The 15,328-nt window shown below is 47.5% G+C and overlaps 2 protein-coding genes across 3 annotated transcripts in view; one reads left to right on the top strand and one right to left on the bottom strand.

Annotated features, from left to right (window-relative positions):
* Positions 1–630: 630 nt before the first annotated feature.
* On the top strand, positions 631–14,718 carry LOC131092556 (probable glutamate receptor). Of its 2 annotated transcripts, XM_058039316.1 has the most exons (12): positions 631–716; positions 1,462–1,796; positions 3,347–3,436; positions 5,014–5,045; positions 6,025–6,084; positions 6,814–6,993; positions 8,894–9,120; positions 9,398–9,495; positions 9,954–10,171; positions 10,708–10,933; positions 11,342–11,589; positions 12,854–14,718. In XM_058039316.1, the coding sequence occupies exons 2-12, from the start codon at positions 1,709–1,711 to the stop codon at positions 12,953–12,955; spliced, it is 1,569 nt and encodes a 522-aa protein (XP_057895299.1). In that variant the 5' UTR covers positions 631–716; positions 1,462–1,708; the 3' UTR covers positions 12,956–14,718. The 2 variants fall into 2 exon arrangements, with proteins under 2 accessions (XP_057895299.1, XP_057895300.1); XM_058039317.1 differs by lacking the exon at positions 631–716 and having other exon boundaries at positions 1,733–1,796; positions 3,350–3,436.
* PANK4 (pantothenate kinase 4 (inactive)) overlaps positions 14,453–15,328 on the bottom strand; it is an 18,674-nt gene continuing 17,798 nt past the window's right edge. The window contains exon 19 of the mRNA XM_058039315.1: positions 14,453–14,964. Within this exon, the coding sequence (XP_057895298.1) occupies positions 14,751–14,964 (214 nt within the window). The 3' untranslated portion in view covers positions 14,453–14,750. The remainder of the gene's footprint in view (positions 14,965–15,328) is intronic.

The following is a 15,328-nucleotide window of genomic DNA, read 5'->3' as shown; positions in this document are numbered from 1 at the left end:
AGCAGCTGTACAAGTAACACAGATGGCCCTGTTTCATCACTGAGGGGGTTTAAAGTCTGCCTGAAAATGCTGCAGCTCAATTTTTGCTCTTCACCTGTCACTTGATTGAAAAATCACTTCTATTCCTGTCCCAGCAAAGTGCACAGTGAAAGTGTATTTTGCTTTCTTCACACTCCTCCTGGAAGGGTTGTCACTTGTGGAGCTGGGAAGGGGCTCTTGGTTCTAATTTTAGAATCACTTGGCCACAAGAATTTAAACTCTGAGCTACCAAAACAAAATTGAAACTCTGAGATACCAAAATGTAAGGCTGACTCTGTTATCACCATAACACGACAATGGGGCTGGAGGGGTTAAATTTCCTGATTAAATCTTTTCAAATTCCCTTCAGCATGAAAATATTCCCTCAGTTTTCCAGGCTAGCTCAGATCTGCCCAGCTTGTCTGCAGGATATGCAAAATGTTCAATTATATTTTTTAATAAAAGAGATATTTAATTTTTTAGATGGCCATATTTAGAATTAAATAACAACCTAAACAGAGTAATATTTTTTTATTCCATTATCAGATCCCAGGGCAGCTTTGTGCAGCAGAATTTTGGGATGTGCACTGAGGTGACCCCACAGCATCACTGCAGGCTCTGAAGGGAGGGAGGTGAAGCTGCAGCAGAACGTGGGATCTGCCAAGAGGAGCCTCCCATTGTGTCCCAGCACAAAGCAAGTTTCATTAACATTCTCTGGATGAAAAAAATCATTCATGTAATACTTTAATTTCGGCCTGAAAAGCTGCAGGGAGTCGCTGCTTTTGTAACTTTAATGCTTTTGCAGCTTTAATGTCGAGTACATGCAACTTGACAGCTTTGGAAAGTTAATGTTTAAAAGGCCTATTTGTGTCTTCTCAAAGGCTGAGTCTCACAATCAGGTTATTTTCATCTTTAATTGATTAAGCACTTGTTAAATTAATGCCCCTCACAGGAGGCAGCATCACTTTAAAACATTTACCTTCATTCAGAATTTTAACCAACAGTGTCTGGATTTAAATCATTAGGGTACAAGTGAAATTTGCCCTCTTGCTTCCAAATTAATAGCAACCACTTTTGCAGCTTGTTTTGTGACACTATGTAAGACTGACTATTCATCATGTATTTATTTATTCCTGTAAGTGGAATTTATCCCAGCATCTAAGAATTATTTGGAATTTAAGTCAGCAGAAAGTCACAGTTTTGCTCTTCATTCTTCTGCTCTTCCTGTGCACCCTGAGTCTCCAGGATGTGCATTTCAGTTCATTAAATGGTAAGATCTGAAATCCAGAGTCTCCAGATCACAAGCAGTGTACTGGCCATGGCTGGATGTGCATTTATAGTCTGATAATGAACATTCAATTGTGATAATGAACATTCAGTTGTGATAATGAGCATTCAGTTGTGTCTCTCAAAGCTGATTTTGTCTCTGTGATCAACAGGCAGGAAAACGGGCACAGCTCCAAAGGGAGGAATTTTACAGCAGCTCCACAGGACAGAGAGAGAATTCCGTGAGTCCTGATGCAGCATCCAGCTGTGGGACCCGGCTGCTTCCAGAGCTCCTTTGGTGAGGTCTCCTCCTTCCCCCGAAGGTGTCCCCTGGTCCAGCTGGCACGTTTAGAGCCACTCCTCCTCTTCCTCCTCCTCCTCCTCCTCCTCCTCCTCCTCTCCCGGGTATTTAACCCAGCAAGGGATGCCCAAACCTGCAGGATCCTCACTCCTGTGCCGGGCATCCCGAACGGACGGACAGACGGACAGACAGACGGCCCCAGGGAGTCGCTGTAAGTGAGAAACCGTCTTCAGTTCGTGCTCTGCTTCTGGCAAGGGGCAAAGCCCGCTGCCACCAGCTCCTTCCTGGCTTTTTAACCCACATTTGTACCCTGTTTGTGCTTTCAGATAAGCAGCGTGTTTAACAACTTTCTGTGCGAGGCGATGCCAGCAGTACCAGCTCTGATAGTTTGGGGTTTTTTGGAGGAGCTCTGATCAGTTTGGGGTTTTTTATTAGAGGCCACTTGAAACAGAAGTTAATTTTGTTGCATATACCAAATTGTAAGAGGAAAGGAACAGGAATTTAGAGGCTAAACCTACCAGGAAAAGCACAGCTCAGCCTGAAGAGTGCTGCTTCTTTTCAATTTTTATATTTTTTTCCCTGTGGTTGAAGCTGCTCAGTTTTTGTGCTGCTGTGGCAACAGCCAAGAGCAGCAACTACTTTGTCTAAAAAGCAGTTGTAGGATAAAGTCAGTGTTTGTTGGTTTTCTCAGCTTTTACAGAGATGGGGCAGCTCAGAGGGGTTTTAAAAGTTTTTATTCCTTTATCAGTCTCTTGTGAGACACAGGAGATGTAAAACTCAACGCCATTCCATCAGAAGCCAGCCCATTTCCTGGTTACAATGCAATGCATCTTTCATAGCTCTAATTCTCTAAAATATCTGGTCTTTTTGCAAGGCTGTATTTTGAAACTTGTTGAAATTTATTTCTAGTTCAATCTCTCAACAATGTCATCTCTATTCCATTCCTAAATCAGCACACCTCATCTCAGTATTTGCATACAGATGTACAAGACTGTATAAGCTTTCTATCAGGTTTTGAGAATTCCTTACAAATCCATTTCCCACAAGTGTTGTGGGATAAGCTCAGATCTCAGTCCTCTCCTCTGGGATCCTTTCACAAGGATCACCATTTTCCCATTTGGCAGAATATTTTAACACCAGCAACAACAAAATCAGCATTGAAATTTAACCTGGAGAGAACCTCCTGTGGAGGTTTGAGTTATTTCTCTCACTAGGGGAAATGAATGAGGGAAAGTGCTGAGCTGTAATGCTGAGTTTTCATGGGATGCAGGATTGGGAAATTTCCTAAAAGCTGATGAGGTAAGATCCCTAAATCCAGTGTTTGCCAGTAATGCCACATGTAGTATATTTTTGCCTACACTCTGATAAATGTTAAGTTTTCTTGAGCATTTTAAATTTACTTTTTATAATTTCTGGTGTAATGGTGTCCTGTATCTTGTTGGACAACAAATACCATTAAAATATTGCTGCTGCTTCCTCTTCTGCCCTTTCCCTGGGGGAAAACCCACAGGGAGAGAACCACCAGTGGGTAAATGGCCTTTTTTTAGCTTTGTCACATCCTTTTTGCTGCAGTGGGGACTTCACCAGAGCCTTTCTTTAGTGTTTGTTCTGGCTGAGCTCAGCAGTGACTGTTTTCAGCTGTAGACTTGATTTGGAATTGTGGCTCCACAGAAAAAGGAGCAGAAAATCCAGCACAAAGTGCTCTCAGCCAGTGATGGGGAACTGTAGAACCAGGTTTAACTGCTTGCCTTTCACCTCCAGCAGGAATTGCTGCTCCCATGGATAAATCACTTCACATCACAATCTGTGTGCTCACAGCCCTGCTGCTCCTGAGGGAATCAAGCCAGGCAGGTGAGGAAAAGCATCCAGAAGTGTTGCCTGCACCCAAACCTGCTTTTATTTTTCTTTAAATCATTAATTCCTTCAGTTTTTACCTGCAAATGCTTGCAGGATTTTGTCCTAATCTCAGAATTTGCTTTTAAAATGGGTTATTAAGAAATTCCCCAGGGCTCGCCTGGTGGCTGGGACTTTGTGAGTGCCACCAAGTGTCTTTGATGTCCCCAAGTGTCTTTGCTGCTAAAAGATGGCAGAGATGGGGGAAGATGAAAAAAGCCAAGGAAAATGGGTGGGTTTAGGTGTGGTTATTGTGGTTAAAGCTGCATTTCTGTGAGTTTATGGTCCCTTAGCTGCAGCAAGGTGTGCTGAGGATGGGGGAGAAAACTGAGGGGAGGTGGCCAGTCCTGAGCAGTGCCAGGAGCTTTTTGCCCAGGAATCCAGCAGCAGCCTCCTTTTGGAAGGCTGGGCAAGCCCAGGGTAGCAGGAGCAAAGAAAAAGCTGATTTTTTACAGCCACAGTCTCTTCCTACAACCAATGGGGAAGGGAGGGATGAACCTTTCCATTATCCTGTGCTGCTGCAGCCTCTCAGGAGGATTCCAGGAGGAATCCCAGGATTTCCAGGAGGATTCCCAGCAGAATCCTCGATGCTGGGCTCTGTCCCTGCCATGACCTGGGGTTGGTGCTGCAGCCCCATCGCCCCTGGGCCTTTCAGGAGGGCTCACAAAGGGGCTTTGAGCTGGGAGCTGGAGCCCTCAGAAGGCCCTGCTGCCTTCCAAGGAACCCCACGGGGCCTCCAAAAGCTGCTGCTGGCTTTAAAGGGTTTCTAAAGGGAGACAAGAGAAGTCCTTTGTGGAGATTTCCAGCCCCCACGGAGAAGTGGAGTGGAGAGGGAAAAAACAGGTTTTGTTTTACAATAATGTGGAGTTCAGCGCAAGGCCAGAAAATTCAACACCAAAGAAGGAGAAATAAATACATAATGAATGAATATGCTGTTATATTTAGAGGAAAACTCACAGCTTTTGCTGGAAAGAGTGAAAACATCCTGCATTTTTAAATTTGTCTTGAGGGATTTTTGGCTTTTGTGCTGTGAATTCTCTGAGTCCAGGGAGCAATGCTAAGCAGATTCTAGAAAAATCATCCTGGGCAATTAATGAGCAATATATTGATAAAATTGTGGTTTTAATTCTGTATCTCAGATGCAAAACCTGCCAGCAGCAGGGGAAAGGAAGAATAAGAAAAATCAGTGGGTGAGGAGGAAATTTTGGCTTTTCCTCAGGGGAAGATGGGGCTGTGTGAGGAAAAGAGGAAGGTCTGGGCTGTGTGAGGAAGAGGAGCTGGTGCTGCCCCTCCTCAGGGGTGGACTGGCTGTGCAGGACTCCCTCAGAGGCTGAGGGACATCAATGACACCATTAAGTGACACCAGAACCTCCTGAGCCCCTCTCTGCTGTCTCTGCCTTCTTTTGTGCCCTGGGGGAGGAAGCAAAGGGAGTTTGGGAGTTGGGGGTGATTGTTCTGATTATTTCAGTGTGCTGTGGAATGAGGAGCTGTGAATACAAACCCCACACAAATCTGATTTTGTTGTGTTTTTCCAGGAGCTGGGAGGAATGATGATGCTATGAGTAAGGTATGTCTGAGTTCATTAGTGCAGAGCCACTAACGAAGGCGTGGGGCTGATGATTTTACATATTTAATTCAGAAATAGTGATCAGAATGTAAAATATTTTCATCTTTGAAGAGTTATTATTTTAAGTACACTGTTCATGGCTGGCTGTGTCTCTGTGCTGTTTTCCTTTGTTTGTTTTTGTGGGTTTTTTTTTTTGGCTGAATTTTTTGTACAGAGCTCAGAATTCAGTTGTGCCCCAGGGAAGAACCTGCCAGCAGCCCTTGTCTTCATGGCTGGTAGAGTTGGGGAACTTGTGATCACAGCTTTCCACTCAAAGCTCGTCCCTCAAACCCTTCCATTGCACAGAGAGAATTAAACAAGATCCTTTGGAAGGACTGAGTTTTCTTTTGCACGTTTTGTACTGCATATTTATATATTTATATATTCACACACACATATATACATCCTCTCTCTGTCTAGTAAAATCACCCTGTAATTTCCAATAAGCAGACACATTTAAGACCAACAAACCTCACAAAATCTGACACTTCACTAGAAAAAGCTTCAATTGCCCTGCAGTGCCTTTGATGAGGAATCCTCTGGAGTGAATGTAAAATTGGAAGATGTATCTTTAACTCACACAAATGAAGCCACTTTTCCTCTCCTCCTCCTCCTCCTCCTCCTCTCAGGTTTCCAACTGTTCTGTGTCTCCTGGAATTGCTCTCTAATGAGACCTTAATTGGCTGCTAATTCTTTTGTCTGCAGCAGGAATTGGTCTCTTGGGGAGGCTGCACGCACCATCCGAAGATGTGCAGCAGCATTTGCAGCGATTTTTGTTTGCAGCAGGCAATGAAGTGAAACGCTGTGATTTATTAATTAGGAAACAGCAGCAGCCCCTGCAGGTTTAGGGCTGGTTTAACCCCCCTGCACCTCCCAGGTCACCCTAAAATAACTTTGAAAAACCTTAAAACCCAAGAGTTCCTCAATTTCTGCTTTGCAGGGCATGGACCCTCGGGGAACAGGAGAGGGACTTCCAACCCTGACTGTCACAACCATCCTGGTAAGGCCCTGACAGGGCAGGGAGCAGCTTTTTTTTAAGGCTAATTCTCCTTTTCCCACCCAAAACCATGTCAGGAGCCTAATTTCACTAAAGGGCGGGTAGGGAATTTTTGGGAATTCCGAGAATTTTGAGAATTCTGGAATTTTCTTTGGAGGGGGCCTGTGATGAGAACCCCCTGGTTCGAGGCAACCCTGGGAATTTCCATGGATTTCGCATCTCAAAAATCCCCAATACCCAAAAAATCCTTCTGGAATTCTGGGAAACTTTAGGAATTTGAGAATTTTGAGGGGGAAAAATCTTGGAAAATGTTGATATCAATTAAAAAAAAAAAAAAAGAAAAGTAAAAGTAAAGGGGGGAGGTCAAAAATTTTTGGGAATTTTAGAAATTCTGGAATGTTTTTGGGGGGGGCTGTGATGACAACCCCCTGGTTCAGGGCCAACGCGAATTTCCATGGATTTCGCATCTTAAAAATCCCCAAAATAAAAAAAAATCCTCCCGGAATTGCGGGAGACTTTAGGAATTTGAGAATTTAGAGGGGGAAAGGATCTTGGAATATGTTGATATCAATAAAATAAAATAAAAAGTAAAAAAAGGAAAAAAAAAGGGGAAAAAACGAGGAAAAAATATTTAAAAATAGAAAAGTGGAGAGGAATATCAAGGCAGTTTTACCAAGGCCGGGTTGAACCCCCCTGGGCTGACCTGGCTGTGTGTCCGTCCCTCCATCCCAGGAGGATCCCTACGTGATGGTGCGGGGAGCTGAGCTGGAGGGGTACTGCATGGAGCTGCTGGCGGCCCTGGCGGGGATGCTGCGCTTCCAGTACCGGGTCAAGGTGGTGGGCGACGGCCAGTACGGGGCCGTGGCGGCCGGGGGCAACTGGAGCGGCATGATCGGCGAGATCCTCCGCAGGGTAAGGGAGCCTGTCCCAGGCACCTGCAGGGGTGGGGTATTCAATATAGGGGTGTTGGGCTAGTACCCATGTCCAACTGTGGTTTATTGAAAATAGGGATGCTGATCTAGTGCCCATATCCAACTGTGGTTTATTCAAAATAGGGATGCTGATCTAGTACCCATATCCAACTGTGGTTTATTGAAAATATGGATGCTGATCTAGTACCCATATCCAACTGTGGTTTATTGAAAATATGGGTATTGATCTAGTACCCATATCCAACCATTTATTCAAAATAGGGGTGTTGGTCTAGTACCCATGTCCAACTGTGGTTTATTGAAAATAGGGATGCTGATCTAGTGCCCATATCCAACTGTGGTTTATTCAAAATAGGCGTGTTGGGCTAGTACCCATATCCAACTGTGGTTTATTCAAAATAGGGATGCTGATCTAGTACCCATATCCAACTGTGGTTTATTCAAAATAGGCGTGTTGGGCTAGTACCCATATCCAACTGTGGTTTATTGAAATTAGGGATGCTGATCTAGTACCCATATCCAACTGTGGTTTATTCAAAATAGGGATGCTGATCTAGTACCCATATCCAACTGTGGTTTATTCAAAATAGGCGTGTTGGGCTAGTACCCATATCCAACTGTGGTTTATTGAAATTAGGGATGCTGATCTAGTACCCATATCCAACTGTGGTTTATACAAAATATGGGTATTGATCTAGTACCCATATCCAGCCATTTATTCAAAATAGGGGTGTTGGTCTAGTACCCATGTCCAACTGTGGTTTATTGAAAATAGGGATGCTGATCTAGTGCCCATATCCAACTGTGGTTTATTCAAAATAGGGGTGTTGGGCTAGTACCCATATCCAACTGTGGTTTATTGAAAATAGGGATGCTGATCTAGTACCCATATCCAACTGTGGTTTATTGAAAATAGAGATGCTGATCTAGTACCCATATCCAACTGTGGTTTATTGAAAATATGAGTGTTGATCTAGTACCCATGTCCAACTGTGGTTTATTGAAAATAGGGATGCTGATCTAGTGCCCATATCCAACTGTGATTTATTATAAATATGGATGTTGATCTAGTACCCATATCCAAACTGTGATTTATTGAAAATATGGATGTTGATCTAGTACCAATATCCAACTGTGATTTATTCAAAATATGGATGTTGATCTAGTACCAATATCCAACTGTGATTTATTCAAAATATGGATGTTGATTTAGTACCCATATCCAACTGTGAGAGATGAAACCTCTCTAACAGTTTAAAGTTAGAAAGTGTATGTTTATTGTGGGATAGCTCCCAAATACACACTGCAATTTACAGGTGATTACAGAGTCCTTTTATCTATAAGTATATAAGAGTATTGAATACCTAAAAATATAAATACACATTCATGGGAAACATGTCCTATTCCTTGGGGGTCACATCCCAAGGCTGTTGACCTGGTGATGTGATGCCATTTCTGTGGGAATCTTTAAAATGAGAGGGTTTTGGGAAAGCTGCAAAAGGCAGGCTTTAGAGCCAGTAGAACTATGATTAGAGCTAAGCTGTAACTGTAAGATTTGTCAGTAGAAAACATTTATAAGAAATTGAAAAGTAAGAACAGATAGAATAATGGTTTGTGTATTAATGCTTGTCTAAAATACTTCTCTCTAAGTAACAAAAAAGTATATCTAGTAAAATATTAGGAAGTTCTAAGTTTAATAATGGAGCTCTGTAATAATGGAGCACCTGCCTACGCAGCCAGGGGAGCACCTGCTTGAGGGACAGAAATGTTTAAAGGGACAGAAATGTTTAAAGGGGCAGAAATGTGTAAAGGGACAGAAATGATTGAGGGACAGAAGTGTTCCTTAGGCTGGTGGCTGACTGGTTTTGTCTCCTTGGCAGGAAGCTGACATTGCAGTGGCTCCCCTGACTGTCACCTCAGCCAGGGAGGAGGTGGTGTCCTTCACCACCCCCTTCCTGCAGACCGGCATCGGGATCCTGCTCCGCAAGGACACGGCCTCGCAGGACATGTCCTTCTTCCACTTCCTGTCCCCTTTCAGCAAGGAGACCTGGACAGCTCTTTTGTTTGCTTACCTGCTCACCTGCTTCTGCCTCTTCCTTGTTGCCAGGTACAAATGCATTTCTTTCACGGGTTGTGTTCAAGTCAGTGCCTTTCTTACCTATGAACAGCTCAGATAATCCCAGGAGTTTTGCTTTTTTTTCCCTTTTGCTCTGAGGAACCTCCTGTGCAGCTCTAGTACAAGGGCTAAGAATTCTTAAACCCTGTCAAATTAAGCCAGCATTATGAGTGGGATCTCCCCGTGAGGAGGACCAGATCTCTTGATGGGGATTATTTTTATTTTTTTCCCTCTGAATGTCTGGTTTTACCCTGTCATTTTCCCACAGACTGAGCCCCTGTGAGTGGAACGAGCCAAAGAATGAAGAGAACCACTTCACCTTCCTGAACAGCCTCTGGTTTGGAGCAGGAGCACTGGCCCTGCAGGGTGAGCTGGGAGGATGATGATGGTGCACCCAGCTCCTTCTGTGACACTGGGGTGAAAAGGTGTCCTAGCAGGGACACTTGGAGCAGTAAAGCAGGTTGGGAAGGTGTGAGCACAGACCCGCTGGGCTTTTACAGGTGATTGATTCTGGTTGGGGAATATTTTCTGCTCAGGGCAACCATTGCTTGGGGCAATGCCCAGATGAGCGTGGCATGGCTGCTTTGTACAAAGGAGAATTTTTGTGCAGCTTTGTACCACTGCTGCTGCTCCAGCCCTGCCCAGAGCAGCACAGAGGGACCCTCCAGGCTCAGGCTCTGCGTAGCTGCAGGGCAGATTTGCAATTTGCCTTTATTTCAAGTGAACTCTAACTGAGGCTGGTGTATCTGCAGTTCGTGGTGTATCTCTGGCTCCACATCCCCTCCTGTGTGATTTATGTGATTTTTTGGCTCCCTGTGGTGCAGGTGCCACCCCCAGGCCCCAGGCACTGTCGGTGAGGGTCATTGCTGTGGTCTGGTGGCTCTTCACCCTGGCCCTGCTGGCCGCCTACATCGCCAACTTCACGGCCCTGCTGAGCTCCGGCAGTGAGCAGCTCCCCATCCAGACCTTCGAGGACCTGGTCAAGCAGAGGAACCTGGAGTTTGGGACCTTGGAGGGCTCCTCCACCTTCTACTACTTCAAGGTGCAGAGAAATCTCCTTGCGCCCACACACAGGGGCTGTAGGACTGCAGGGCTGGGGCTGTCTCACAGCTCAGGCCTTGTAACTCCTACAGCACCCTTGCCACTGCTGACTCGCTCAGTTTTCCTGGCATACTTCAAATAACATTGTTCATTATTGTTGATTATTATTGATTATTGTTCTGTTCAGCCCTTCCTCCACCTCTTCTCACAGGAAAGCAGGCACAGAATTCTTATTTTTATTCTGAATTCTCCTTTGAAAATCTCTCTACCCTTCAGGGGCTGCCCTTGTGTACCTTAGTGCCATCTGTGACACTTGTACCCCTGGTGATGCTTGTCCCCAGTGTTAGGGACAATCTGTTCTTGCAAGGATTCACAAATGGGTTAAATGCTCTTCTTCTCCAAACTGTTTTACAACCCTTGCACATACAGGCAGATTTTAATTTGTTTGGTGGTTGTCTCACCCTTGAGTTTGACACTTGGATTTTTTGACACTTGGGCTTGATGTTTGAGTTTGACACTTGGATTTTTGTGCTGCAGAACTCCAAGAACCCCATCCACCAGATGATCTACGAGTACATGGAGAAGAGGAGGGAGCACGTGCTGGTCAAGACCTACCAGGAGGCCGTGCAGCGCGTGATGGACTCCAACTACGCCTTCATCGGCGAGTCCATCTCGCAGGACCTGGCGGCCGCGCGCCACTGCAACCTCATCAGGGCCCCCGAGGTCATCGGGGCCCGTGGCTTTGGCATTGCCACCACCCAGGGTGAGTCCTGTCCCCTCTGTTCTCTGGGATACCCAACAGGGAGAGCCAGCACCGCTGTCAGGGTGACCAGACTGAGAACGCTGCGTGGCGGGGTCGCTGCTCTGTGGGGAGTTACACTGGCTCTTAGTTTGGACTCTAATCCGCAAATATTCCATCTCCTGGTGGCCTTGGCCCCAGGAATGCAGAGCAGGGGACAGTCTGCTCATGTTCTTCCCAAAGCACTTTGCTCTGCCCCTATCCCACAGGTGTTTAGGGCAGGGTCTGTGGCCAGGGCAGGATCATTGTTAGCCAGGAGAAGCCTTTGGCAGGCGGGGCTGTTTTCAGTGACACCTCTGCCCCCTTTAGCAATGTTTAACTAAACCATGGCTGGGGGCTCTGCCATCCTCCTCTCTCTCCTCTCTCCCCAAGCATCCCCCTGGACCAAGCCCCTGTCCATCGCCGTGCTCAAGCTGCGCGAGTCGGGCGACCTGGACTACCTGAGGAACAAATGGTGGGAGAGCAGCTGCCTGCGCCAGAGCCGGGAGCGCTGGGGGCCCCTGGAGCCGCCGGCCCTGGGGGGGCTCTTCCTCACGCTGGGCATCGGCCTCGCCCTCGGCATCCTCGCCGCCCTGGCCGAGCTCTCCAGCAGCAGCCGCCGCGCGGCCGCGCACGCCAAGGTGGGCCCTGCACCTTGTCCTGTGTTCCTCTATCCCCCCTTCCACCAAAATGAGCCCTGGCTCCTGCTTCAGGTCCTATCCTGCATCCCTGTGTCCCCCCTTCCACCAAGGTGGGCCCTGGCTCCTGCTCTGAGCCCCGTCCCGTGTCCCTCCTTTCTCCAAGGTGGGCCCTACACCTTGTCCTGTCTCCCCATGTCCCTCCTTTCTCCAAGGTGAGCCCTGAACCTCGTCCTGTGTTCCTCTATCCCTCCTTCCACCAAAATGAGCCCTGGCTCCTGCTTCAGGTCCTTTCCTGCATCCCCATGTCCCTTCTTCCTCCAAGGTGGGCCCTGGCTCCTGCTCTGAGCCCCGTCCCGTGTCCCTCCTTTCTCCAAGGTGGGCCCTGAACCTCGTCCTGCCTCCCTGTGTCCCCCCTTCCACCAAGGTGGGCCCTGCACCTTGTCCTGTGTTCCTCTATCCCTCCTTCCACCAAAACGAGCCCTGGCTCCTGCTTCAGTTCCTTTCCTGCATCCCCGTGTCCCTTCTTTCTCCAAGGTGGGCCTTGCACCTTGTCCTACCTCCCCATGTCTCTCCATCCATCAAGGTGGGCCCTGTACCTTGTCCTATGTTCCTATTTCCTTCCTTCCACCAAGGTGGGCCCTGGCTCCTGCTCCAGGTCCTGTCCTGCCTTCTGTGTCCCCCCTTCCTCCAAGGTGGGCCCTGGCTCCTGTATTTAACCCTGTCCTGTCCCCCTGTGTCCCTCCTTTTTCCAAGGCGGGCCCAGCTCCTGTCCTGCCTCCCCACGTCCCTCCTGCACCAGCATTTCTACCCTGACCTTGGTTTTCTAAGGAAAGCTGTGCAAGGGGTGAGGGGAGGCTGTGCAGTTACTCCTTAAAGTGCTAAAATTTCACAGCTTGGGCTGTGGGATGGGTTTGTAGCCTGAACAGCATAAATGTAATATATAGAAATAAAATAAACCCCTAGCACCCCTTTCTCCCCCCACAAAAATCAAATTAAATCACATTCCCTGAACTCCCAAGTCAGCCAACCTGCATTGCACTGCCCTGGGTGTTAGAGAGGACAGTAGATGATCCTTAATGAGTTTATTCCCAGGGGTGGCTGTTCTTTCTGTTCTTTAGTCATCAGACAAGGAAAACACACACACAGTGAAACTGCACCAGTGCCCCTTGGTGCTCCTGCTCTCCAGCCCTCCCAACGTGCACATGGAAAGGATGGATCCACAGAACAACCACCCACAGCCTTCTCTCTCCCATTTCTCTTTCAGAAATCTTGTTGCTCTGTTTTCACAGAAGAAATCTGCACTCGTCTACGCATAAAAGGAGCTGCCAGACAAAGCCAGGACACGCCAGGGAAGGCAAATGCTTGAGGAGTTTTTGCTGTGTTAGGGTTGTGCCACGTCCTAGGAGCTGTATCAGTGTAGGAAGATGTTTTTCTGCTAGCCTAGAGTGTTAGTTTGCTAATTACAGACACACACAGCACTTCTGGAGTGGTGGTGGAGCTGCAGACACAGGAAATTAAGTGGCTTGGAAGAAATTGCATTGCTTAGGGGTAGAGTGGAGCTGTGACAAATGGATAAACTGGAGCAGAGCTGGCCAGGATGGTGGATCCATGTTTAGGTTTGAAGTTCACCCTGTAAGTCCATGAAGGCCTGAAGGAGGAAGTGACTGGGGACAGGTTAATGTGAAGCCTCTGCTAATTCCTGTGTGAGGAACAGTCGTGGAACATTAAAGCTCTTGTCTGTCTCATAATCAGGAACAGCAGCTTAAGCATTGCAGCTCTAAACAGCCTCACCCTGCCCTGCCTGAGCAGCAGGGGCTGGTCCCTGGAAGGCAATTCCTGGATCAGAACTGACAGGGCTGCTGTGTAACCCCAAACAGGCCCTGCCTGCACCCCAAAACGGGAGCCCCTGCCACCAAGGTGGCACCTGAGCTAAGAAATGCCAGGCAGGGCTTGTCCTTTGACCCTTCCCAGCAGAGGAGTGACAATGTTTTGTTCTTGTTGCCCAAGAATTGAGGATTGACAGTGGAAATCCATCAGTACCAGAGCAGGGAAGGAATGTGGGGATGAGTCAAACACAGCAGAGCCCCAGCTCCCCTGCAAGGGGAGATGTGAGGGTGTTTTGCATCACTCCCCTGCTCTCAAACAATGCTGAAGTTCAGGGGAACAGTTTTCTCAGCTGCATGTTAAACACCTTCCTCATTAAGCTGCTTTCCCTTTCAGAGCTGGGATGACTGAGGCATTTAAGTGTTAGGGCAAATTGGTGGTGAAATCACTCCATTTACCAACTGCAGAGCTGAAGGAGGGAAAAAACAAATTGGGTTCCTTGAGAATGGCTGTAATTGCACTGCAGGAACAAAACCACCAATCCTTGTCAGTCCTAGGAGGGAAAACTGAAGGGAAGAGAAACCAGGGGAGTTAAGGATGGGGAGTTATGGGTGATCCTGAACCCAGCACTGCTCGTTCCCTGGGAGGGAATTCAGTGAGACTCAGCTTCAGCTGCTGTGTTGGAATTCAGTGCAGCTCCAGGACTCCCTCATCCCTCCAGGACTCCCTCCCTCATCCCTCCTGCTAATGGGAACAAACAAGGGGTTAGGAATTCCAGGTGTTGGGAAACCAGGGCTGGTCCTTAACTCAGACTGCAACAGCCCTGGCTCAGTCACAGCCTGAGCAGTGTTTGTGGGGTGAGAAGGTGGATCAGCCCTTCCATCAGCTGAGCTGCACAGAGCAGCAGGGATTTAGGTAAGTGTAAAAGCTGAAAATGCAACATCAGGAAATGCAACAACAGGTTCACTTAGCAGTTAAAAACGATGTGGTAGGTGCTGTGTCACTGCTGGCAGAGTAGGCAGAGATGTATAAAAAAAGGTTTCATTGACATTTAAATATATTTCTATATGAATGTCTCACAGAACAAAAAAATAAAGTCTTTTCATCACAAATACTGCAGCATTAAAATAAACACTTACCAAAATAAACAATGAGTGATATACATATATATATTTGAGTGTGTAGACTATAGAGTGAATCATATTGTCGCTTTTTAAGTCACAAAAGCACAATATAAATACGGAATTTCCTGTGAACTCTTGTCCCTGTTGTAATAAAAATACATTCTTTACAGTTAAAGTAAAACTAGTGCAAGTCCGTGGGCCGTGCCAGCTCCATCATTTACAGGGCACTTCGTACTTGAAGATGACGCTGAAGATTTTGCCCCCGAGGCGGTCGGCGAGCCACGAGTTCTTGATGACGGCCAGCTTGAGGCTCTCGCACCTGAGCACGGCGTAGTAGTTGGTGTGGATGGCCCTGCCCATGCCCTCGATGACCACCAGGTCTGTCTGCCGCTCCCGCACCAGCACGGCCAGGCCCTGGTCCAGGCGGCTGCAACGCAGAGCGGAGGTGCTGAGGCCACACCACGGCCACACTCTGGTCACATCTCAGCCAACCTTAGCTCCACCTGCAGCCACACCATGGCCACCACTGCAGCCACACCTCAGTCACACCTCAGCTCCACCAACAGCCACACCTCAGTCACACCTCAGCTCCACCAACAGCCACACCTCAGCCACACCTCAGCTCCACCTGCAGCCACACCATGGCCACACTGCAGCCACATCATGGCCACCACTGCGGCCACACTTGAGTCACATCTCAGCCACATCTTAGCTCTATCTGCAGCCTCACTGCACCCACACCACGGCCACACTGCGGTCACATCTCAGCCAACCTTAGCTCCACCTGCAGC

The sequence above is a fragment of the Melospiza georgiana genome, chromosome 22 (assembly GCF_028018845.1).
Source record: "Melospiza georgiana isolate bMelGeo1 chromosome 22, bMelGeo1.pri, whole genome shotgun sequence".
Classification (NCBI taxonomy): Eukaryota; Metazoa; Chordata; class Aves; order Passeriformes; family Passerellidae; genus Melospiza; species Melospiza georgiana.
This window is presented reverse-complemented; position numbering and strand designations above follow the sequence as displayed.

Coding starts and splice junctions, on each gene's coding strand:
- LOC131092556 (XM_058039316.1), top strand. CDS start 1,709: ATGCCCAAACCTGCAGGATCCTCACTCCTGTGCCGGGCATCCCGAACG. Junction 3,437..5,013: donor GAGGGAATCAAGCCAGGCAG/GTGAGGAAAAGC, acceptor GTGTTTTTCCAG/GAGCTGGGAGGAATGATGAT. Junction 5,046..6,024: donor ATGATGATGCTATGAGTAAG/GTATGTCTGAGT, acceptor TCTGCTTTGCAG/GGCATGGACCCTCGGGGAAC.